The sequence below is a fragment of the Staurois parvus genome, unplaced genomic scaffold (genome assembly GCF_062004578.1).
Source record: "Staurois parvus isolate SC_StPar_1 unplaced genomic scaffold, SC_StPar_1.0 ptg001191l, whole genome shotgun sequence".
In the NCBI taxonomy this organism is placed as follows: domain Eukaryota; kingdom Metazoa; phylum Chordata; class Amphibia; order Anura; family Ranidae; genus Staurois; species Staurois parvus.
Genome location: NW_028318987.1, coordinates 513,382 through 538,645, shown reverse-complemented (window position 1 = coordinate 538,645; position 25,264 = coordinate 513,382). Strand labels below are relative to the sequence as shown.

The 25,264-nt window shown below is 45.9% G+C and overlaps 1 protein-coding gene across 1 annotated transcript in view; it reads left to right on the top strand.

Moving 5' to 3' along the window:
- LOC149438476 (IgGFc-binding protein-like) overlaps positions 1 to 25,057 on the top strand; it is a 40,181-nt gene extending 15,124 nt beyond the window's left edge. The window contains exons 3-14 of the mRNA XM_089659814.1: positions 4,851 to 5,412; positions 9,181 to 9,779; positions 11,186 to 11,272; positions 12,233 to 12,307; positions 12,491 to 12,595; positions 12,977 to 13,081; positions 13,308 to 13,412; positions 13,968 to 14,072; positions 14,221 to 14,791; positions 17,826 to 18,421; positions 22,049 to 22,616; positions 25,050 to 25,057. Coding sequence (XP_089515940.1) covers positions 4,851 to 5,412; positions 9,181 to 9,779; positions 11,186 to 11,272; positions 12,233 to 12,307; positions 12,491 to 12,595; positions 12,977 to 13,081; positions 13,308 to 13,412; positions 13,968 to 14,072; positions 14,221 to 14,791; positions 17,826 to 18,421; positions 22,049 to 22,616; positions 25,050 to 25,057 — 3,486 coding nt within the window. The remainder of the gene's footprint in view (positions 1 to 4,850; positions 5,413 to 9,180; positions 9,780 to 11,185; positions 11,273 to 12,232; positions 12,308 to 12,490; positions 12,596 to 12,976; positions 13,082 to 13,307; positions 13,413 to 13,967; positions 14,073 to 14,220; positions 14,792 to 17,825; positions 18,422 to 22,048; positions 22,617 to 25,049) is intronic.
- Positions 25,058 to 25,264: the final 207 nt, after the last annotated feature.

The window sequence follows — 25,264 nt, the reverse complement described above, 5'->3', positions numbered from 1 at the left end:
GAAACCCCCCACCCTAAGGTGCAGGAAACCCCACCTACTCTCAACCTTCCACCAACCAATTACCCCCACTATCAAAACAAACCCCTTGGATCTGCCTTAACCCTTTCTGTTCCTCCTTCCCCACTCTGGGCCTTGTCATGTATGCCCTGCACCATTTCTTCTTTCTTTTTTGCTACGGGCATTTCTTTTGTGTGCATTTTATTGTTGTTTGTGTACTGTTGCTTTTAACACAGAGTGGTACTGGGCATGCCAAGCTGCATTCAATGACACAAAATGGCAAAGGGTTAGACCCTTCAGATCAAAACATCTAATGGTTTTATGCCTTTTACTTTCTCACTGAGTGTGCAATGTAGTTCTTTATCATCTACACCCCATGTGTTAAACACAAGGCCAGCCAGGCCATTTCATGTGACCCTTGAACCTCTCCTGCAGCTGCGGCACCCCTCTTGTTTCCACCCCCCACCTTGTCTCATTAGACAGCAGCAGAGAGGAGGACAGGGCTCCTCCACCAGATCCTGCACTTTTCCCTACAGCTGCAGATAGGCTTTGTCTCTACCCTCTCCTCGGTCTCAGAAGTTGGCAGCAGAGAGGAAGACAGAACTCCTCCCACAGATCCTGCTCCTCCTGTGTAGCCGCAGCACCCCTTCGTTTCCTTTCCTGGTCTCAGCCTTCAGCAGACACCGATAGCTGAATCCAGCCCTCTGGTGCGCTTTCTGCTTCCTAGATGCACCCCTAGCTTCTTTCTGGCAGCAGCACAAGGTAAGGGGGTGCACTATCGTGCAGGATAGGGTGGGGCCTCTTGACTTTTGATGGTGCGGGTTGTCTGGACATCTAGTCCTACAGATAGAACAAGTCCATTAAGGGCAACCATAATGCTGATGTGCCCCATGAAGAAATGGAGTTTGACAGTCCTGATCTACACTACATTTGTGGACATCTGACCATCACACCTATATGAGCTTGTTGGTCATTTCATTCCAACATTCTCTTCTTGGAAGACTTACCACAAGATTTTTGAGGGTGTCTGTAGATTTTGTGCCCAATTGTGAGGTCAAGTACTGATCATGGATCCAGGGGCGGACTGACAATTCATGGGGCCCCCGGGCAATAGGGGATCATGGGGCCCCTGTGTCCTTGCCCACACCCAAAAAAGCCTATGAAACAGTCAATGAAAGGTACCAGGGGCATCTCATGGGGCCCCCTACTGACCCCGGGCCCTCGGGCAGTGCCCGAGTGCTCAAATGGTCAGTCCGCCCCTGGTTGGATCAGAAGATCTGGCTCACTGCTGGCATTCCAATTCCTCTCAAAGGTGATCAGTAGGGTTGAGGTTAGGGCTCACTCCAGGACACTCCAGTTCCTCCACACCAAACTGGTCAAACCATGTCTTTATGGAGCTGGCTTTGTATACAGGGGGACATTCATGGTGGAACAGAAAAGGGTCTTCACCAAACTGTTACCACAAGGTTGGAAGAACACAATTGTCTAAAATGTTGTTGTATGATGGAGTATTAAAGCAGACCTCCAGACCACTCCCCCCCCCACCCCCCATTTTTTTTCTGCCCTGCTTACCTGAAGGTTGTATCTGCACATTTCAGATGCTCACCCATCCAGTGAATCCAGAGTTGTCCCACTGAGATCCTCTCATGCCCTGCCACCAGAGTTGTCCCACACAGTGCCATGTTCTCTCTGACATCACTGAGAGGCCTGTAGGCTCTTCTGTTTTCAGCAGGCAGGATTCTCAGAGAGACACCGATAGGTCTGTCCCCTCCTCCCTTCCTTAAATAAAAGACTATGCATCCTGGGATATGTGAAGTGCATATCTCACAGATTATTATTATTATACAGTATTTATATAACGCCAACACTTTGCTCAGCGCTGTACATTACAATGGGAGACAGTACACAAAACAGTACAGTAACAATACAATTCGATACACGAGGGGTTCGAGGGCCCTGCTCCTTGGAGCTTACAATCTAGGAGGGAGGGGATGGTGGTACAGGAGGAAATAACTGTGGGGGATGGAGTGGTAGGAAGAGTGGAGGAGATCGGCAGTTAGGTGAGGGCGGGGTAGGCTTCCCTGAAGAGGTGGGTTTTCAGGGTGCGCCTAAAGAAGAGGAGAGTAGGTGATAGTCTAATGGATTGGGGTAGGGAGTTCCAGAGGATGGGGAAAGCCCTGGAGAAGTCCTGGAGATGGGCATGGGAGGAGGAGACCAGAGAACTAGAGAGTAGACGGTCTTGTGAGGAGCGGAGAGTACGTTTTGGGTGGTATTTGGACACAAGGTCGGTGATGTAGTTTGGGGCAGTGTTATGAACAGCTTTGTACGTCAATGTTAGCATTTTGAATTTTATCCATTTGGCAATCGGAAGCCATTGGAGGGATTGGCAGAGGGAGGTGGCGGATACGGAGCGGTCAGTAAGGTGGATGAGTCTGGCCACGGTGTTCAAGATAGACTGAAGCGGGGATGGCTGTGTGCAAGTCATATGCCTAAGGTGACATACTGGGGGGGCAGGGCCAGACATTTTTGCACAAAAAAAACAGCAAAATACTGCTGCTGGATGGGAGGAGGGGTGGAATGGAAGGAAGGTGTGGAAGAGGGTGAAGGTCTGCTTTGACAGGACCCTTCACTGAAGACACCTGAACTTCATCATATGGAGGAATGTTGACCAGGGCAGGGGCAGACTGACCATTTGGAAACTCAGGCACTGCCCGAGGGCCCGGGGTCAGTAGGGGGCCCCATGAGATGCCCCTGGTACCGTTTTCATAGGCTTTTTTGAGTTTGGGCAAAGACACAGGGGCCCCATGATCCCCTCTTGCCCGAGGGCCCCATAAGTTGTCAGTCCGCCCCTGGACCAGGGGGGGTGTTAACCGCGAGGCCAACACGGCGTTTGCCTAGGGCGGGATTTTTCAGGGAGGGCAACACCCATCCCTGGCAGAAGAGACACGTGGCAGCCGGTGACTGAGGATGGGGAGCAGGTGAAGCACAGCAGTGAAGGCTGCAGGCTGCTGAAGGGTGTCTGACTCTCGTTCCCGGATCTATATCAGAGATCAGCGCAGAAGGAAGACATCAGGCTTTCCTGGTCATGGGACCTGCGGTGGCCGTCAGGTGAGTGCTGGAATCTCTCTCTCTCCCACCCCCCAAAATGGAGGGAGTCGCAATTTTACTCTCGCCTAAGGCGGCACATAACCAAGATATATATGTTGGCATATATTTGGTCACATATAATAGATCAGATGGTCAAGTGTTAACAAACTGTCAACCAGATAATTATTATTATTATTATACAGTATTTATAAAGCGCCAATAGTTCGCTCAGCGCTGTACATTACAAAGGGGGACAGAACATGTGACAGAACAATACCAATACAATGTGATACATGAGGGGATCGAGGGCCCTGCTCCTTGGAGCTTACAATCTAGGAGGGAGGGGATAGTGGTACAGGAGGAGATAGCTGTGGGGGATGGAGTGGTAGGTAGAGTGGAGGAGGTCGTCAAGTTAGCAGGGGGTGGGGTAGGCTTCCCTGAAGAGATGGGTTTTCAGGGTGCGCCTAAAGGAGAGGAGAGTAGGTGATAATCTGATGGGTTGGGGCAGGGAGTTCCAGAGAATGGGTGACACCCTGGAGAAGTCCTGGAGGCGGGCATGGGAGGAGGAGACCAGGGAACTAGAGAGAAGGAGGTCTTGTGAGGAGCAGAGTGCGTGTTGGGTGGTACTTGGATATTAGGTCAGTGATGTAGTTCGGGGCAGTATGGTGGACGGCTTTGTACGTCAGTGTTAGGATTTTGAACTTGATCCGTTGCGCAATTGGAAGCCAGTGGAGGGATTGGCAGAGGGGGGTGGCGGACACTGAATGGAGGCCAGTGGAGGGATTGGCAGAGGGGGGTGGAGGACACTGAGTGGAGGCCAGTGGAGGGATTGGCAGAGGGGGGTAGCGGACACTGAGTGGAGGCCAGTGGAGGGATTGGCAGAGGGGGGTGGAGGACACTGAGTGGCGGCCAGTGGAGGGATTGGCAGAGGGGGGTAGCGGACACTGAGTGGAGGCCAGTGGAGGGATTGGCAGAGGGGGGTGGCGGAAACGGAGCAGTTGGAAAGGTGAATGAGTCTGGCAGCCGTATTCAGGATGGACTGAAGCGGGGATAGCCAGCGGCGAGGCAGGCCAGTGAGGAGGGAGTTGCAGTAGTCGAGTCGTGATATGATGAGGGAGTGGATGAGCTGTTTAGTGGTTTCTGGGGTTAGGAACGTGCGGATTTTGGTGATGTTGCGGAGGTGGAGTCTGCACGAGTTTGTTAAAGATTGGACTTGGGGCTGGAATGATAGGTTGGAGTCCAGAATGACACCAAGTACTCTGACCTGCGGGGCGGGTTTGATGGTGGCGTTGTTGGGTGTGACGGAGAAGTCAATGGGGGGTGGGGTCTGGGCTGGGGGGAAAACAAGAAACTCGGTTTTGGAGAGGTTCAGCTTAAGGAAGTGGAGCGACATCCAGTCTGATATGTCGCTCAGTAGGTGTGTGATTTAGGCGGAGACCGAGGGGGTGAGGTGGGGGGTTGAGAGATAGATTTGTGTGTCGTCGGCATAGAGGTGGTAGTTGAAGCCGTGAGAGTGTATGAGTTGGCCAAGGGAGGAGGTGTAGATGGAGAAGAGAAGGGGCCCGAGGACAGAGCCTTGAGGGACCCCAACAGTGAGGGGGAGGTGGTAGTTGAAGCCGTGAGAGTCTATGAGTTATAATGTATCTTGTCTTTTTTTTTTGTATTACTGAAACCATAACCATTTTCCACCTTCCAAGCAAATCGAGAGCACGCTCACGGTGTTATAATTCCTCCACATTTACATTCTTTCATTTCTTTTGTTTTAGGTGGATTATCAAAGCTGCCGCCTTCCCGTACGTTTAAATGAGGTCACCATAACACAATCTGGGATTTTTGCGCACGTAGCTACTGATTTTCTAAATCTGTATTATGATTGGAACACCGCACTGATCATCCAGCTCTCGACAAAATACTCGGGGAAAGTTCAAGGCATGTGCGGGAGCTACCTGTCAGCCAGCAGTACAAATACGCAGCAACCGACCATCATTCCCCAAGCGAATGCAACTGCCTTAGGCAAAAGCTTTGCCACCCCAGAAAGTGACCCGAAATGTTCGCACGACTGCCATGGAAAATGTACAAAGTGTCCCGAGGACAAGAGGAAGGAATACAAAACAGTTAAAAATTGTGGAATTATCCTGTTAGAAAAGGGGCCTTTCAGTGGCTGCCACAATGTGGTGGATCCAAAAATCTTTTTCGAATATTGTGTCAGCGATCAATGCCAGAACAATGGGGCCAGACACATGTTGTGCCAGATCTTGCGCAGCTATGTAGCAATCTGCCAGAGGAGGGGAGCCAAGATTGAATACTGGAGACGACTTACCTCATGCCGTGAGTTTCAATTAATAAAGTGGACCCTATTAAAGAAATGAGTCAATGTAACCCTTCTAGGTACTCCCCCCCCCCCCGGCAATAAATATGTGTGAAACCAGTGCTCACCAAAATCACCTCCAGGTATCCAAATAAAAGCCAAATATAAACTGCATAGCTATAGTAATGCAGAGTAATGTTGCAAAGACCCAATATGTACCAGGAGATCACCAATGGAAATGGCGTAAAATGGACGACAGCCATAAAAAAGGATACAATTTTATTGTGTAAACAAGTCCCAAAGAACAAAAATACACCCCAAGTCCTGTAAGAGAGTACATGAGTCCTCCATCAATGGACGAGTAAGGGCTCCGATATGGAGAAACCGTGTGGCCGATCCCAGGGGGGGACTGGCAACTCATGGGGCTCCCAGGCAATAGGGGATCATGGGGCCCCTGTGTCCTTGCCCAAACTCAAAAAAGCCTATGAAAAAGGTACCAGGGGCATCTATTGGGGCCCCCTACTGACCCCAGGCCCTCTGGCAGTGCCCGAGTTTCTAAATGGTCAGTCCTCCCCTGGCCGATCCTATGTCACAACTGGTAAGGAGGCAAACAAGGAAAACCTAATAAGTAGTAAGCAGTTGTACCTGAAAAATGGAAGCATCCATTTGCATGGGGGATTGTATCGGTCTGCTGTGTCGTGTAGAGGAAAGGGGACCCAAAAAAACGAGTCTTTCAAGGCTTTAGCTTGAAAAAGAGGGGGTCCTTGAAACGCGTTGCCACAGAGACTTTGGGACGCTCCCGGTCTCCAGGAAGGTGTCAGCGGTGATGCACTTCTGGCGGTTCTCCAACGCAGTGGATAGTTCACCATCACTGATGCTACGGCATGCGCCTGCTCCCCCTCAGCTGTGCAATCACCTCCCCTTCTGGATTGGCCACCAGGTTGGGAGACTAGATCACCTTTCCTTGTCATCCATTTTATGCCATTTACATTGGGGAGCTTCTGGTACATATTGTCTGCTCTCCCTGACAATGACTTCATCCACTTTGCCCTCCAGGACCAGGGGCGGATTGACCATTCGAGAACTCGGGCACTGCATGAGGGCCCAGGGTCAGTAGTGGGCCCCATGAAATGCCCCTGGTACATTTTATAGGGTTTTTGGGGAGTGCTATGAGTGTGGGCAAGGACACAGGGGACCCACGATCCCCTATTGCCCGGGGGACCCATGAGCTCTCAGTCCGCCCCTGTCCAGGACCCTGCCACCTATGTTCAGGCATCATCCAGGGTCACCATCTACTTCCTGGACTGAGATGCCGGCTCAGTGATGACCCAATCATGTAAATCCTGGTGCCTGACCAGTTCTTGACTGTTCTCGCAAACACAAGTCAGCTATCTGCTACAGCTTCTCACCTTGTGACTTGCTGCAAAGTTACCATCTAGAATCTAAGCGATCGCTTGGAGGGCAGGTGCTTCCTCCTGCCTGCAGCGGACTGGTGGCATCATCTCAGCCTAGGTAAAGTCATTAAGCCCGGGTTCACACTATGCAGTGCTGGACATGCAGGACCCTTTTTTAAATCCACGCCTGAATCGCATCGCAAGGGTATTCTCATCCATGCATCGCGTTTTGCGATCTGTTTTGGGGTGTCATTAATGTATCATTGACACCCGGACAAGATCACATGAACGCGATGCAATTTCAATGCGGTGCGGGAAATGCACAGGGTTTGCAGCGTTTCCCGCACTGCATTGGCGTGAACCCGGGCTGAAGCTGCTACATTTCCTTTTCAAGGGATTTTTTTTTTGACATTGTACTGTCACTGAAAATATTGAAATGTCAGGAAATGATTCATGCCAGCTGGTAAAGGTTCTTTGATAAAATAATTCTTTATATATTTAATTGTATATTATTTTTATATTATATATATTTAGTAATATAATTTTTTTTAAAAAAGGAAAAGATTAGCAGTAGGTGTATGTGCAGGAAAAAAAAAGAAACAGTGGAGGGCGCAAAATTCAGTGTAGTAAATACTGACACTTAGTTTGGCGCCCTCTGACGTCTCTATTTATGTTTTCAGAGTGTGCTGCAGTTTTATTGAGGTGCTGCAACCAGTGTGAAAAATACACTATATTGCCAAAAGTATTGGGCCGCCGGCCTTTCCACACACATGACCTTTAATGGCCTCCCAGTCTTAGTCCGTAGGGTTCAATATTGAGTTGGCCCCGCCCTTTCCACGCACATGAACTTTAATGGCCTCCCAGTCTTAGTCCGTAGGGTTCAATATTGAGTTGGCCCCGCCCTTTGCAGCTATAACAGCTTCTGGGAAGGCCGTCCACAAGGTTTAGGAGGGTGTCTATGGGAAGGTTGGACCATTCTTCCAGAAGCACATTTGTCAGGTCAGGCACTGATGTCGGGGGAGGAGGCCTGGCTCACAGTCTCCACTCTAATTCATCCCAAAGGTGTTCTATGGAGTTGAGGTCAGGACTCTGTGCAGGACAGTCAAGTTCCTCCACCACAAACTGGCTCCTCCATGTCTTTATGGACCTTGCTTTGTGCACTGTTGCGCAGTCATTTTGGAACAGAAGGGGCCATCCCCAAACTCTTCCCACAAAGTTGGGAGCATGAAATTGTCCAAAATGTTGCCTTAAGAATTCCCTTCACTGGAACTAGGGGGCCAAGCCCAACCCCTGAAAAACAACCCCACACCATAATCCCCCTTCCACCAAACTTTACACTTGGCACAATGCACTCAGGCAAGTACCGTTCTCCTGGCAACCGCCAAACCCAGACACGTCCATCGGATTGCCAGACAGGAAAGCATGATTGGCCACGGAAACCCATTCCATGAAGCTCACTGTTGTTGGGCTCATCTGAAGGTCACACCAAGTTTGGAGGTCTTTAGCTATTGACTCTGCAGAGAGTTGGTGACTTCTGCGCACTGTGCGCTTCAGCATGCGCTGACCCCGCCCTGTCATGTGACGTGGCCTACCACTTGGTGGCTGAGTGGCTGTTGTTCCCAGTTGCTTCCACTTATAATCAAACTAACAGTTGAGCGTGGAATATTTAGTAGCCAGGAAATGTCACGGATGGACTTATTGCACAGGTGGCCACCTATCACGGGACCACGCTTGGAGTCACTGAGCTCCTGAGAGCGACCCATTCTTTCACCAATGTTTGTAGAAGCCGTCTGCATGTCTAGGGGCTTGATTGTATACACCTGTGTCCATGGAGGGGATTGGAACACCTGAATCACATGATATGGAGGGGATTGGAACATCTGAATCACATGATATGGAGGGGATTGGAGCACCTGGATCACATGATATGGAGGGGATTGGAACACCTGGATCACATGATATGGAGGGGATTGGAACACCAGAATCGCATGATATGGAGGGGATTGGAACACCAGAATCCAATGATTGGGAGGGCGGGCCCAATACTTCTGGCAATATAGTGTACTTAATACCTTAAGATGCTCTCCTGACTCGGATTACAAATATCTACTCATCTCCTTGTGTCTATCACAAAGGGGGGAGGGGTTATGTAATTCGCAGAAGAACGCTGAAAATGCTGATCACATTTAAAATTCACTTCAGTGCACAGGAAGTTAAAAGGTTGCAGGATTTCCTAAGGATCAACCAGTATTTTGCCGAGCTTGCAGAAAATGTAATAAATAGCCCGAAGTAAGAAAACGGATGCAGCCAACACTTCTAAGAATTGGTAAGATGCACATTTTTTTACATTTTTTTGTCATTGAGTTTAAATATACTCTATTATTCTATTTTTAGCTTTACATTGCCCTGAAAATAGTGCGTACAAACTGTGCGCAAATGCCTGCCCCAAGACATGCAATGACGACCCCATAAAGCCATTGTGTCCTGATCCATGCGTGGAGTCCTGCGAGTGCAAGGATGGGTATGTACTCCAAGGAGGTAAGTGCATACCAAATGCCAACTGCGGATGTGTTTACAAAGGACGTGTACTTGCTCTTAATGACACCTTCTGGGATGACCGACTCTGTACAAGAAAGTGCAAATGTGACGCCGCAACCAGGTCCATCATCTGTTTCGACGAGACTTGTAAGCAAAATGAAAAGTGCACCGTGGTCCGCGGCATACAGAAATGTCAGTCCCTATCCAATGGGCATTGTTCGGCTTACGGAGACCCTCATTTTCGCACCTTTGACAAGCTCTGTTACAGCTTCCAGGGCACATGTACCTACCTGTTCACAGGCCTGTGGAAGAAGGGAACCGGTCTGAATGACTTCCAGGTGTACATTCAGAATAAAAACAGAGGGAGCAGAGCCGTTTCCTACGTACATTTGGTGAAAGTGAAAGTCTACGACTATGAAGTTGTCCTAAACAGCTACTACGTGGACAAAGTTCAGGTAGGATCTGGAAGTGTCATGTTTAACAAGCCATAGTCGTGTAAGAATGTCTCCAAGAGGTTAAATCCTAAGCGTGTTCCTGGAGATTACACGAAACAATGGAAATCCTCCTTTCCATCCATCAAGATCAGGGCCGTGGATAAAGGAGTACCACCAGTCCTCCTGTATGGGGCCAAGTCCAGCAGGGGGGCCCAGGCAGCTGGGGGAATCTGATATGGATAGGGAGGGTGATCGGCATAGTACAAGGGGGGCAATTACTGGAACCGATCCCCTGTATGGCTCTCTCTGCAGCAGCTGAAAGCCGGCTTCTTCTCCTCCCCCTTCAGATGGCTTTGGGTGAGTCGGATAGAGGAGGGGTAATTACTGGAACTCCCCGTGGCTCTCTTTTTTTTTTCTTCTCCTCTCCCTCCCGCTGACTTTCAGCTGCTGGAGAGAGAACCATACAGAGGATTGGATCCAATAATTGCCCCCCGGTGCACCCATCACCCTCCCTGTGCACCCCCTGCTGCCCAGGCCCACCTTTGTGCCTCCACCCCCACAGTGCTGCTGGCTTCCCTCCTCTCCTTCCCACCGGAAGCTGCAAGCACACAATAGGATCCTTCATCACAGAGAGTGGGGGAAGAGTCCAGTAAATATGTCACATTTACCAGCCCCTTCCTTTCCTGAATGAACAAAAGTTTTGCCTGACTTTTAATTAGTAACGGAATAAATAATACGTCTAGTAAAAATGTTCTATAATTCTTCTCCCAGGTAAATGGAATAATTGTTAACTTCCCCTATGTTGGGAGCACGCAAGATCTCTCCATCCACAAAGCCGGCTTTGATGCAATTATCGAAATTAAGTTTGGTCTTCAGGGTTTTTTTTTAATAGTTGAAGTAGATGGACTTATGTCTTTTTTTGGCCAAATTTCCCATTCACAAAAGTTTTGCCTACATTTTTAATTAGTAATGGAAGAAATGATACATGTCTAGTAAAAAATGTTCTATAATTCTTCTCCCAGGTAAATGGAATAATTGTTAACTACCCTATGTTGGGAGCACGCAAGATCTCTCCATCCACAAAGCCGGCTTTGATGCAATTGTTGGAACGAAGTTTGGTCTTCAGGTTTTTTTTTTTAATGGTTGAATTAGATGGACTTTTTGTCCTTTTTTTACCCAGATCTCCGATTCACAAAAGTGTTGCCTGAATTTTAATTAGTAACAGAAGAAATGATAGGTCCAGTAAAATTGCCCAAATCTCCGATTCACAAAAGTTTTGCCTGAATTTTAATTAGTAACGGAAGAAATGATAGGTCCAGTAAAATTGCCCAAATCTCCGATTCACAAAAGTTTTGCCTGAAATTTTAATTAGTAACGGAAGAAATGATACATGTCTAGTAAAATATGTTCTATAATTCTTCTTCCAGGTAAATGGAATAATTGTTAACTTCCCCTATGTTGGGAGCACGCAAGATCTCTCCATCCACAAAGCCGGCTTTGATGCAATAAACAAAGTTTGGTCTTAAGGTTTTTTTTTTTAAATGGTTAAATTAGATGGACTTTTGTCTTTTTTTTGCCCAAATCTCTGATTCACAAAAGTTTTACCTGAATTTTTAATCAGTAACGGAATAAATGATACATCTAGTAAAAATGCCCAAATCTCTGATTCACAAAAGTTTTGCCTCAATTTTTAATTAGTAATGGAAGAAATGATCCGTCTAGTAAAAATGCTCAAATCTCTGATTCACAAAAGTTTTGCCTAAATTTTAATTAGCAACGGAAGAAATAATAGATGTCTAGTAAAAAACATTCTATAATTCTTCTTCCAGGTAAATGGAATAATTGTTAACTTCCCCTATGTTGGGAGCACGCAAGATCTCTCCATCCACAAAGCCGGCTTTGATGCAATTATCGAAATGAAGTTTGGTCTTCAGGGTTTTTTTTTAATAGTTGAATTAGATGGACTTTTGTCTTTTTTTGGCCAAATTTCCCATTCACAAAAGTTTTGCCTACATTTTTTATTAGTAATGGAAGAAATGATACCTGTCTAGTAAAAAATGTTCTATAATTCTTCTTCCAGGTAAATGGAATAATTGTTAACTTCCCCTATGTTGGGAGCACGCAAGATCTCTCCATCCACAAAGCCAGCTTTGATGCAATTGTTGGAACAAAGTTTTTTTTAATGGTTGAATTAGATGGACTTTTTGTCTTTTTTTTTTACCCAGATCTCCGATTCACAAAAGTTTTGCCTGAAATTTTAATTCTGTAACGGAAGAAATGATACGTCTAGTAAAAATGCCCAGATCTCCGATTCACAAACTTTTTTCCTGAATTTTTAATCAGTAATGGAAGAAATGATACGTCTAGTAAAAATGCTCAAATCTCCGATTCACAAAAGTTTTGCCTAAATTTTAATTAGCAACGGAAGAAATAATAGATGTCTAGTAAAAAACATTCTATAATTCTTCTTCCAGGTAAATGGAATAATTGTTAACTTCCCATATGTTGGGAACACGCAAGATCTCTCCATCCACAAAGCCGGCTTTGATGTAATTGTTGGAACAAAGTTTGTTTTTCAGGGGTTTTTTTTTTTAATGGTTGAATTAGATGGACTTTTTGTCTGTTTTTTTTACCCAGATCTCCGATTCACAAAAGTTTTGCCTGAAATTTTAATTAGTAATGGAAGAAATGATACATGTATAGTAAAAAATGGTCTATAATTCTTCTTCCAGGTAAATGGAATAATTGTTAACTTCCCCTATGTTGGGAGCACGCAAGATCTCTCCATCCACAAAGCCGGCTTTGATGCAATTGTTGGAACGAAGTTTGGTCTTCAGGTTTTTCTTTTTTTAATGGTTAAATTAGATGGACTTTTTTTCTTTTTTTTACCCAGATCTCCGATTCACAAAAGTTTTGCCTGAAATTTTAATTAGTAACAGAAGAAATGATAGGTCCAGTAAAATTGCCCAAATCTCCGATTCACAAACGTTTTGCCTGAAATTTTAATTAGTAATGGAAGAAATGATCCGTCTAGTAAAAATGCCCAAATCTCTGATTCACAAAAGTTTTGCCTCAATTTTTAATTAGTAATGGAAGAAATGATACGTCTAGTAAAAATGCTCAAATCTCCGATTCACAAAAGTTTTGCCTAAATTTTAATTAGCAACGGAAGAAATAATAGATGTCTAGTAAAAAACATTCTATAATTCTTCTTCCAGGTAAATGGAATAATTGTTAACTTCCCATATGTTGGGAACACGCAAGATCTCTCCATCCACAAAGCCGGCTTTGATGTAATTGTTGAAACAAAGTTTGGTCTTAAGGTTTTTTTTTTTTTAATGGTTGAATTAGATGGACTTTTTGTCTTTTTTTGCCCAAATCTCCGATTCACAACATTTTTGCCTGAATTTTTAATTAGTAACGGAATAAATGATACGTCTAGTAAAAATGCTCAAATCTCTGATTCACAAAAGTTTTGCCTGAATTTTAATTAGTAACGGAAGAAATGATACATGTCTAGTAAAATATGTTCTATAATTCTTCTTCCAGGTAAATGGAATAATTGTTAACTTCCCCTATGTTGGGGACACGCAAGATCTCTCCATCCACAAAGCCGGCTTTGATGCAATTGTTGGAACGAAGTTTGGTCTTCAGGTTTTTTTTTTTAATGGTTGAATTAGATGGACTTTTTGTCCTTTTTTTACCCAGATCTCCGATTCACAAAAGTTTTGCCTGAAATTTAATTAGTAACAGAAGAAATGATAGGTCCAGTAAAATTGCCCAAATCTCTGATTCACAAAAGTTTTGCCTCAATTTTTAATTAGTAACGGAAGAAATAATAGATGTCTAGTAAAAAACGTTCCATAATCCTTCTTCCAGGTAAATGGAATAATTGTTAACTTCCCATATGTTGGGAACACGCAAGATCTCTCCATCCACAAAGCCGGCTTTGATGTAATTGTTGAAACAAAGTTTGGTCTTAAGGTTTTGTTTTTTTTTAATGGTTGAATTAGATGGACTTTTTGTCTTTTTTTGCCCAAATCTCCGATTCACAAAAGTTTTGCCTGAATTTTAATCAGTAATGGAAGAAATTACACGTCTAGTAAAAATGCTCAAATCTCCGATTCACAAAAGTTTTGCCTAAATTCTTAATTAGTAACAGAAGAAATGATACATCTAGTAAAAAATGTTCTATAATTCTTCTTCCAGGTAAATGGAATAATTGTTAACTTCCCCTATGTTGGGGACACGCAAGATCTCTCCATCCACAATGCCGGCTTTGATGTAATTGTTGAAACAAAGTTGGGTCTTAAGGTTTTTTTTTTTAATGGTTGAATTAGATGGACTTTTTGTCTTTTCTTTTGCCAAAATCTCCAATTCACAAAATTTTTGCCTGAATTTTTAATTAGTAACGGTAGAAATGATACATCTAGTAAAAATTGTTCTATAATTCTTCTTCCAGGTAAATGGAATAATTGTTAACTTCCCCTATGTTGGGGACTCGCAAGACCTCTCCATCCACAAAGCCGGCTTTGATGCAGTTATCGAAACGAAGTTTGGTCTGAAGGTTGTATTCAACTGGCGTGGTTACCTCATAGTAACGGTCCCGGGCGTATACGCGGGCGCTCTCGGCGGGCTGTGTGGTGGCTTCGATGGAAACCCCAAGAACGATTTTGTAACACGAGACAATGTGACTGTTACCAACGCAGATGTTTTTGGAAGGAGCTGGACAGTAGAGCGTAAACCACCTGAATGTAATGATCCTCCTCCTCCAGTGTGCCCCAATTTTAAAAACATAACAATACAACAGCGAAATATGAACGATGGCTGTGGCATATTATTGAACAAAACGGGACCTTTCCGGAACTGCCATGCAAAAATTAACCCTGAGAACCCGTTTAAGGATTGCGTATATGATGCTTGCTTCTACCGTGGGAGGCTTGATGCCATATGCCAAGTCATAACGACTTATGCCACTATGTGCCAAGCATATGGTGCAATCATCGAACCATGGAGGAGTGACTTGTTTTGTCGTGAGTAGACAAGATGTCTAGTATCTTCTTCTCCCTCACTTTTTCTTTACAAATCTCAATCAATCCCGAAGAAGGGGAAGCAGATCCCCGAAACGTGGCGGGTGAATGTTACAGTAAAATGTTCTACATGTTTAAAGAGACCGGTGCTTCTTTCATTCACTTCATTCATGTGGCATTTTCTAAATTGTGCCGTGGAAATCTGATCCCATATTCCTTATCATTAGAAAGGGGCTAGATGTTCGAGTTGAACGTCAGTTGCGTGTTCGGCAAACACATGAATGGTAAGGGCGTCTGGCAGGCTGTTCGCCCACCGAACTCTCACATCGTGATTGGCCAAAGCAATGGCCCTGACCACAGGTCAGGTGCAATGCTTTGGCCAATCACAGAGCATGATGATGTCACAAGGGAGCCCCCTTGTGACGTCATCACAGTATTTAATCACCTCCCATCCGGCCGTTGTATATAAACGGCTGGACGGTGGCACTGCAGGGTCAGATGACCGTTTATAAATGGCCTCCCCACATCCTGCTTGTCCCTGGGAGCGAGCAGTATTGCGATCCGGTGCCCGCTGCGTCCTCCGGACACAGTGGAACACCGATCATCGGACGGGACCTCTGTACGAGGTCCTGATCATGTGATCACTGATTGGCCAATTAGTGATCACATGAAGAGTAGTAAGCAAGATGTCACTTGTGACATCATTGCTTACTACATGTGAAATCTGTGAATGATCACAGAGGTCACAGAGATCACATGGTACAGGGCTATTCACAACAGCCTTTTACCATGTGACAAGCTGTGACCAATCACAGCTCACTCAGTATTTCTCAATGGCTGCAAGAATGCAGTCAGAGAGAAGGAGAAATGATTGCTTTTACAGCCTTTATGGGTGTAAAAGCAATCAGTGTAAAAAAAAAAAATCTTGATCATCCCCCACAAGTAGTACAGTGTCACCATGGTGATACTGTACTGCTAGGGTGACAGTATGTAAAAAAAAAAAATAATATAAAAAAAAAATATATATATAAAAAAAAGTTTAACAATTATAATTTTTGGTTTTAAACCAATTTGGGATATTTTTTTTTTTTTTACTAAAAATATAACGGAATACATTTTGGGCAAGATTTATGATGAAATACTATTTACTTGCAAAATTTTATAACAAAAACACTTTTTTTCAAAATTTTTGGACTTTTTAATTTACATAGCAAAAAAAATAAGAACCCCAGTGGTGAATAAATACCACCAAAATAAAGTTTTATCTGTCTCAAGAAAATGCTACAAAATTCATAGGGGTACAGTGTTGCATGACCGCGCAATTGTCATTCAAGTGTGATAGCACTGAAAGCTGAAAATTGGCCTGGACAGGAAGGGGGTGAAAGTGTCCGGACTGGAAGGGGGGGAAAGTGTCCGGACTGGAAGGGGGGGGGGAAGCGTCGGGACTGGAAGGGGGGGAAGTGTCCGAACTGGAAGGGGGGGAAAGTGCCTGGACTGGAAGGGGGAAAAGTGTCTGGACTGGAAGAGGGGGAAAGTGTCCGGACTGGAAGGGGGGGAAAGTGTCTGGACTGGAAGGGGGAAAAGTGTCTGGACTGGAAGAGGGGGAAAGTGTCCGGACTGGAAGGGGGGGAAAGTGTCCGGACAGGAAGGGGGTGAAAGTGTCCAGACTGGAAGGGGGTAAAAGTGTCTGGACTGGAAGGGGGTAAAAGTGTCCGGACTGGAAGCGGGGAAAGTGTCCGGACTGGAAGGGGGGGAAAGTGTCCGGACTGGAAGGGGGGGAAAGTGCCCGGACGGGAAGGGGGTGAAAGTGTCCGGACTGGAAGGGGGTGAAAGTGTCCAGACTGGAAGGGGGGGAAAGTGTCCAGACTGGAAAGGGGGGAAAGTGTGTCTGGACTGGAAGGGGAGAAAGTGTCCGGACTGGAAGGGGGAAAAAGTGTCCAGACTGGAAGGGGGGGAAAGTGTCCAGACTGGAAAGGGGGGAAAGTGTGTCCGGACTGGAAGGGGAGAAAGTGTCCGGACTGGAAGGGGGTGAAAGTGTCCAGACTGGAAGGGGGGGAAAGTGTCCAGACTGGAAAGGGGGGAAAGTGTGTCCGGACTGGAAGGGGAGAAAGTGTCTGGACAGGAAGGGGGAGAAAGTGACTGGAAGGGAGGGGGAAAGTGTCCGGACTGGAAGGGGGTGAAAGCGTCCGGACTGGAAGTGGGGGAAAGTGTCCGGACTGGAAGGGGGGGGGAAGTGTCCGGACTGGAAGGGGGGGAAAGTGTCCGGACAGGAAGGGGGTGAAAGTGTCCAGACTGGAAGGGGGGGGAAGTGTCCGGACTGGAAGGGGGTAAAAGTGTCCGGACTGGAAGGGGGTGAAAGTGTCCAGACTGGAAGTGGGAGAAAGTGTCCGGACTGGAAGGGAGGGGGAAAGTGTCCGGACTGGAAGGGGGTGAAAGCGTCCGGACTGGAAGTGGGGGAAAGTGTCCGGACTGGAAGGGGGGGGGGGAAAGTGTCCGGACTGGAAGGGGGGGAAAGTGTCCGGACAGGAAGGGGGTGAAAGTGTCCAGACTGGAAGGGGGGGGGGGAAGTGTCTGGACTGGAAGGGGGTAAAAGTGTCCGGACTGGAAGGGGGGGAAAGTGCCCGAACTGGAAGGGGGGGAAAGTGCCCGGACTGGAAGGGGGGGAAAGTGCCCGAACTGGAAGGGGGGGAAAGTGCCTGGACTGGAAGGGGGTGAAAGTGTCCGGACTGGAAGGGGGTGAAAGTGTCCAGACTGGAAGGGGGAGAAAGTGTCCGGACTGGAAGGGGGAGAAAGTGTCCGGACCGGAAGGGAGGGGGAAAGTGTCCGGACAGGAAGGGGGGGCGGAAGTGTCCAGACTGGAAGGAGGTGAAAGTGTCCGGACTGGAAGTGGTTAAGTACTGTCAGACATGTGCAGATGGTATGTTACCATGAAAACAAAAAATACATGTTTTAATTAGACATGCGAGATTCCTTTTGTTACGAAAATTTTGACAAAATGTTTGTGGACAGTTGAATTATTCTGCTTTGTCATTCGTAGCTGTCCCATGTCCACCAAACAGCCACTACGGGGTTTGCGCATCTGGTTGTCAACCAACTTGTCAATCATTTTCCCCCCCATTGGGATGCAGCACTAAATGCGCCAAGGGTTGCGTTTGCGATGACGGCTATATCCTCAGCGGCGAAGATTGCGTTACTCCAGACAAGTGCGGCTGCAGTTTCCAAGATCGGTATTACAAGCTGGGAGACACCTTCATCACCGAGGGATGTGACAAAACCTGCACATGTTCAGCTCCCGAAAATTTAGCATGCGAAGCATTTTCCTGTAATGAAAATGAAGAATGCGCCATTGTTAAAGGACGTCCAGGTTGTGTGCCGAAGAAAGAGCCAGGCATATGTTACATATTTGGAAACTCACATTATAAGACTTTCGATGGCGTAACCTACGACTTTGGGGGCAACTGCGCCTATATTCTCAGCGCGTCTAACGTATCGAATCCCCGCTTGGTGCCTTTTGCTGTATATCTCAACAATGAAAGATCGGGAGAGGAATGCATGGCACTCACCAAGTCTGTGGCCCTGGAAATATATGGATTCGTTTTTATATTACAACACAACAGAGAAGGCGTCATTATAGTAAGTCGTTTTACAAATCCTATTAATAGAACGGGCCGATTCTGATACTTTTTGCTTACATGTAAAAATATGCACTTTTATTGGCTAGAAAATGACTTAGAGTTTCCTTTTTAATTCTGTTTTTATGAGTTTTGTGTAATTTTAAAAGTATATGGTAGAACAGCAACAGTACAAAAAAAAATAAAAAAAAAACAAGACGGTAGCAGAAACCGGATGCCATCCTTAACTCTTCCCCCCCCTCCTCTGTGGAATGGAAGACTCCCTTCACCCATACCTTAGGATACAATATACACTATATTGCCAAAAGTATTGTCCCCGCCCTCCCAATCATTGGGTTCAGGTGTTCCAATCCCCTCCCAATCATTGGGTTCAGGTGTTCCAATCCCCTCCCAATCATTGGGTTCAGGTGTTCCAATCCCCTCCCAATCATTGGGTTCAGGTGTTCCAATCCCCTCCCAATCATTGGGTTCAGGTGTTCCAATCCCCTCCCAATCATTGGGTTCAGGTACTCCAATCCCCTCCATATCATGTGATTCAGGTGCTCCAATCCCCTCCATATCATGTGATTCAGGTGTTCCACTCCCCCCCATATCATGTGATTCAGGTGTTCCAATCCCCTCCCAATCATGTGACTCAGGTGTCCCAATCCCCTCCATGGACACAGGTGTATACAATCAAGCCCCTAGGCATGCAGACTGCTTCTACAAACATTGGTGAAAGAATGGGTCGCTCTCAGGAGCTCAGTGACTCCAAGCGTGGTCCCGTGATAGGTGGCCACCTGGGCAATAAGTCCATCCGTGACATTTCCTAGCTACTAAATATTCCACGCTCAACTGTTAGTGGGATTATAACAAAGTGGAAGCCACTGGGAACAACAGCCACTCAGCCACCAAGTGGTAGGCCACGTCACATGACAGGGCGGGGTCAGCGCATGCTGAAGCGCACAGTGCGCAGAAGTCGCCAACTGTCTGCAGAGTCAATAGCTAAAGACCTCCAAACTTGGTGTGGCCTTCAGATGAGCCCAACAACAGTGCGTAGAGAGCTTCATGGAATGGGTTTCCGTGGCCGAGCAGCTGCATCCAAGCCTTACATCACCAAGTGTGTCGGATGCCGTGGTGTAAAGCACGCCACCACTGGACTCTAGAGCACTGGAGACGTGTTCTCTGGAGTGACCAATCACGCTTCTCTGGCATTTTAATAGACATGTCTGGGTTTGGCGGTTGCCAGGAGAACGGTACTTGCCTGACTGCATTGTGCAAAGTGTAAAGTTTGCGGAGGGGGGATTATGGTGTGGGGGTGTTTATCAGGGGTTGGGCTTGGCCCCCTAGTTCCAGTGAAGGGAACTCTTAAGACGACATTTTGGATAATTTCATGCTCCCAACTTTGTGGGAAGAGTTTGGGGATGGCCCCTTCCTGTTCCAACATGACTGCGCACCAGTGCACAAAGCAAGGTCCATAAAGACATGGAGGAGCCAGTTTGGGGTGGAGGAACTTGACTGTCCTGCACAGAGTCCTGACCTCAACCCCGTAGAACACCTTTGGGATAATTTAGAGCGGAGACTGCAAGCCAGGCCTCCTCCCCCGACATCAGTGCCTGACCTGACAAATGTGCTTCCGGAAGAATGGTCCAACCTTCCCATAGACACCCTCCTAAACCTTGTGGACGGCCTTCCCAGAAGAGTTGAAGCTGTTATAGCTGCAAAGGGCGGGGCCAACTCAATATTGAACCCTACGGACTAAGACTGGGGGGCCATTAAAGGTCATGTGTGTGGAAAGGGCGGGGCCAACTCAATATTGAACCCTACGGACTAAGACTGGGGGGCCATTAAAGGTCATGTGCGTGGAAAGGGCGGGGCCAACTCAATATTGAACCCTACGGAGTAAGACTGGGGGGCCATTAAAGGTCATGTGTGTGGAAAGGGCGGGGCCAACTCAATATTGAACCCTACGGACTAAGACTGGGGGGCCATTAAAGGTCATGTGTGTGGAAAGGGCGGGGCCAACTCAATATTGAACCCTACGGACTAAGACTGGGGGGCCATTAAAGGTCATGTGTGTGGAAAGGCCGGCGGCCCAATACTTTTGGAAATATAGTATATAATGTAAGATGGTGTATACCAGGTGAGGTCATCAGGACAAAATTATTAAAGACATTTTAACATATATCTGTAAATGCATTCCAAAAATGTAGATTAATTGTATTTTTAAAGACATACAGTATATTTGAAGATGTATTTTAAAAAGTATATATTAAAAGTATTTAAAAATCATTTCAACATACAGAATATATATATATATCTATATATCTAGCTATATATATATTTATTTTTTTTAATTGAAATATATTTTGAAAAGTATTGAATACGGCCAAAATTGTAGCATTTCAAATATATGTCAATATATTTGGGAAGAATATTTTTAAAATATATTTCAAATTTATTTTTCCTCCGCGTGGGTCATCAGGTAAGTATAGACATGTTTGTCATTTAAAAAAAAAAAAAAAAAAAAAAAAGCCTTTAGAATCACTTTAATCGACATGTTGAAATGCGTTTTTTATATATTACAAAATATATGAAAAGTATTTTTTTTTAAATATTTTTCATATATTTTATAATAAAAACGCATTTCAACATACAGTATAGACATGTTTGTTATTTAACCTCTTCACGCCAGCCGAACGCAAATGTGCGACCTCCCTGCGTCTGGGCCTAGACGCCGAGCAGCCGCATATTTGCGTTCTATTGAAAAAAAGACATGTGCTGAGAGCGCGCGCCCTGCATACTTTACGGAAAGGTCACTCACGGAAAGGTCCCAATCTGCGCTTTCGATCGGGATCTTTCCCGATCATGTGACCGCCGTGACGTGACCGTGTCACATGACCCTAAACCCCACACTGCCTCCCGGCTTCTGAAACCCTTAAAGGGCCAGGAGGCGCCGGTGCAAAGGGGTTAAAAAAAAGCCATTAGAATCACTTTAACCTCTTCACGCCAGCCGCACGCAAATGTGTGGCCTCCCGGCGTCTGGGCCTAGACGCCGAGCAGCCGCATATTTGCATTCTATTAAAAAAAGACATGTGCTGAGAGAGCGCGCCCTGCGCGCTCCCAGCACACATATCCGGTACTCACGGAAAGGTCCCAATCTGCTCTTTCGATTGGGATCTTTCCTGATCATGTGACCGCCGTGACGGCGTGTCACTGCAGTCGCATGACCCTAAACTCCGCCCTGCCTTCCGGCTTCTGAAACCCTTAAAGGGCCGGGAGGCGCCGGTGCAAAGGGGTTAAAAAAAAAGCCATTAGAATCACTTTAACCCCTTCACGCCTAGACGCCGAGCGGCTGCACATTTGCGTTCATGTAACAAAAAACATATGTGCTGAGAGCGCGCGCCCTACGCGCTCCCAGCACACATGTGAGGTACTCACGGAAAGGTCCCAGTCCGCTCTTTCGATCGGGACCATTCCCGATCAAGTGACCGGCCGTGACGTAACGGCGGCCACATGACACTAAGCCACGCCCTGTCCCGCCCACCTCTCGGCGCAGGAACTCCTCTTCAAGCCGGGACGATCCGGGGGTTAATCTACATTTTACAGACTAATATATATAAATTGACTTCCTCTTTCCTTCTCGTAGGTCAATGGCATGCTTAACAATCTTCCATTCAAGGAAGAAAAGGTAGAGGCCTTCAGCCACGGCACGAAATCCGTCATCTCAACCGATGCCGGCATCAAACTGAGCTTCGATCTCAGCTACAACATCATGATTTCCATTTCGCCCGCTTACCAAGGTCAAGTGGAGGGTTTATGTGGAAATTTTAATGGCAATCCAAGCGACGACGTCCAACTGTCTACAGACAACTCCAACTCCGGGCAACAATGGAACATTTCCCCGTTCTTCTGGGAAATCAGTATTAACTGTACCAGCTATTTTAACATTTGCCGGCCGTGCAGCTCGGCAATGAAAGCGCTTTTGGCAACGGAAGCGTATTGCGGCTTCTTGATTAAACCCGATGGGCCCTTGAGTGCCTGCTACGACCGGATTAAACCGGACGAGTATTTCAGTAATTGTAAAAAAGATCTGTGCGACATTGAATCTGAGGAAAAACGGAAGGAGCTGCTCTGTAATATAATCCACAGCTATGTCCTGGCTTGCCAATCCGCTCGTGTCAACGTCTTGCCGTGGAGAAGTGCCACGTTTTGCGGTAAGTCATTGTTATTATACGGGATTTATGTAGCGCCAACGGTTTACACCGCACCTTGGGCACACAGTACAAGGACAGATTGATACAGGAGGAGTCAGAGGGCCCCCGCTCGTTAGGGGTTGCAATCTAAGAGGGAGGATCAAGAGATTCAAAAGGTAATAATTGTGGGGGATGGGCTGATGGAGAGAAAAAATGTACGGTTGTTCGGTGGGGCCATGGTGTGCCGTGGAATAACGTCCTTACAGGATGTCTCCAACTTACAAGCCGACCTCAATGCTCTGTGTAATTGGGGGCCAATGGGGCCAATGAGGTTTAATGTTGATAATAGTAAGGTTCTGCACTTGGGGGTTAAGAATATGCATGCATTATACATACTATGGTGTGTACAACTGGGGGGGTCAATGGTGGAGAAGGATCTGGGGTAGTCAATGGTGGAGAAGGATCTGGGGGGTCAATGGTGGAGAAGGATCTGGGGGGTCAATGGTGGAGAAGGATCTGGGGGGGTCAGTGGTGGAGAAGGATCTAGGGGGTCAATGGTGGAGAAGGATCTGGGGGGTCAATAGTGGAGAAGGATCTGGGGGGGTCAATGGTGGAGAAGGATCTGGAGAGTCAATGTTGGAGAAGGATCTGGGGGGGTCAATGGTGGAGAAGGATCTGGGGGGGGGGGGTCAATGGTGGAGAAGGATCTGAAGGAGTCAATGGTGGAGAAGGATCTGGAGGGTTCAATGGTGGAGAAGGATCTTGGGGGGGGGGGAGTCAATGGTGGAGAAGGATCTGGAGGGGTCAATGGTGGAGAAGGATCTGGAGGGGTCAGTGGTGGAGAAGGATCTGGAGAGTCAATGGTGGAGAAGGATCTGGGGGGTCAGTGGTGGAGAAGGATCTGGAGAGTCAATGGTGGAGAAGGATCTGGAGGGGTCAATGGTGGAGAAGGATCTGGGGGGGGGGTCAATGGTGGAGAAGGATCTGGGGGTTCTGGTAGATCACAAGCTTAATAATGGCATGCAATGCCAAGCTGAGGGTGCTAAAGTGAGCATATTACATAAGGGGGATATGATCTCCATGTATAATACATAAGGGGGGATATGATCTCCATGTATAATACATAAGGGGGGATGTGATCTCCATGTATAATACATAAGGGGGGATATGATCTCCATGTATAATACATAAGGGGGGATATGATCACCATGTATAATACATAAGAGGGGGATATGATCACCATGTATAATACATAAGGGGGGGATATGATCTCCACGTATAATACATAAGGGGGGATATGATCTCCATGTATAATACATAAGGGGGATATGATCTCCATGTATAATACATAAGGGGGGATATGATCTCCATGTATAATACATAAGGGGGGATATGATCTCCATGTATAATACATAAGGGGGGATATGATCTCCATGTATAATACATAAGGGGGGATATGATCACCATGTATAATACATAAGGGGGATATGATCTCCATGTATATTACATAAGGGGGGATATGATCTCCATGTATATTACATAAGGGGGGATATGATCTCCATGTATAATACATAAGGGGGGATATGATCTCCATGTATAATACATAAGAGGGGATAGGATCTCCATGTATAATACATAAGGGGGGGTATGATCTCCATGTATAATACATAAGGGGGGGATACGTAATACAGGGACCGTAGACATGATTGGGGATGTTCGAGTCATCCTTCATCTCTATGGTCAGCCGGCAGAACCGGACACCTTTCACCTCCTGTAAAAGAGATGCGGTGGCTAGTTAGCCACTAGGATCACTTTTACATTAAAGCCCATCCCCCCAAAAAAATATACTGGGTTGATACTTGTAGCTGCAGATTTTTCAGATTTTTTTTAACATATGTTTTTACATACATTTGTAAATGCATTCCAAAAATGTAGATTTGTATTCATAAAGACATACAGTATATTTGAAATGTATTTTTAATATATATACATTTATTTATTGAAATATATTAAAATATGGCCAAAATGTTAGCATTTCAAGTATATGTCAATATTTTTGGGAAGAATATTTTTCAAATACATTTTTCAACATGCAATATATATATATATATATATATATATATATATATATATATATATATATATTTTTTTTTTAAATTGAAATATATTGAATATGGCTAAAATTGTAGCATTTCAAATATATGTCAATATATTTGGGAAGAATATTTTTAAAATTTAATTCAAAAATATTTTTTTTCCATGTGGGAGGTGGTATCAAAAAAAGTCAAGACTATTTTTGTAACACGCCAACAACTGGCAGCACAAGGCTGCACACACAGTCACAAGAAGCACCAACCTTCATAAGCCAGTGTGCCATAAGACATCGTCCTGTGTACACTGGGAGCTGTGCAACTGGTGCTATTCTGACCATGATTGCTATTCCATCATGGACAGAAAGTTAGAAAGAAGAGCAAACGTGAAATTCTGCGTGAAACTTGCCAAATGGCTGGATCTCCACAATGTTGTCAAAATGGCGACCTTTGAGCTGGATCTTCATCTTTCAGGAAGAGAGTCTTTTCGGGGGTTGAGCTTGTTGAAGGTCTTCCTGTTCTCTCGTCGCCTTCCTGTGATGTTCTTTCGCTCTTGAAGTGTGCTTGCCATTCAAAACA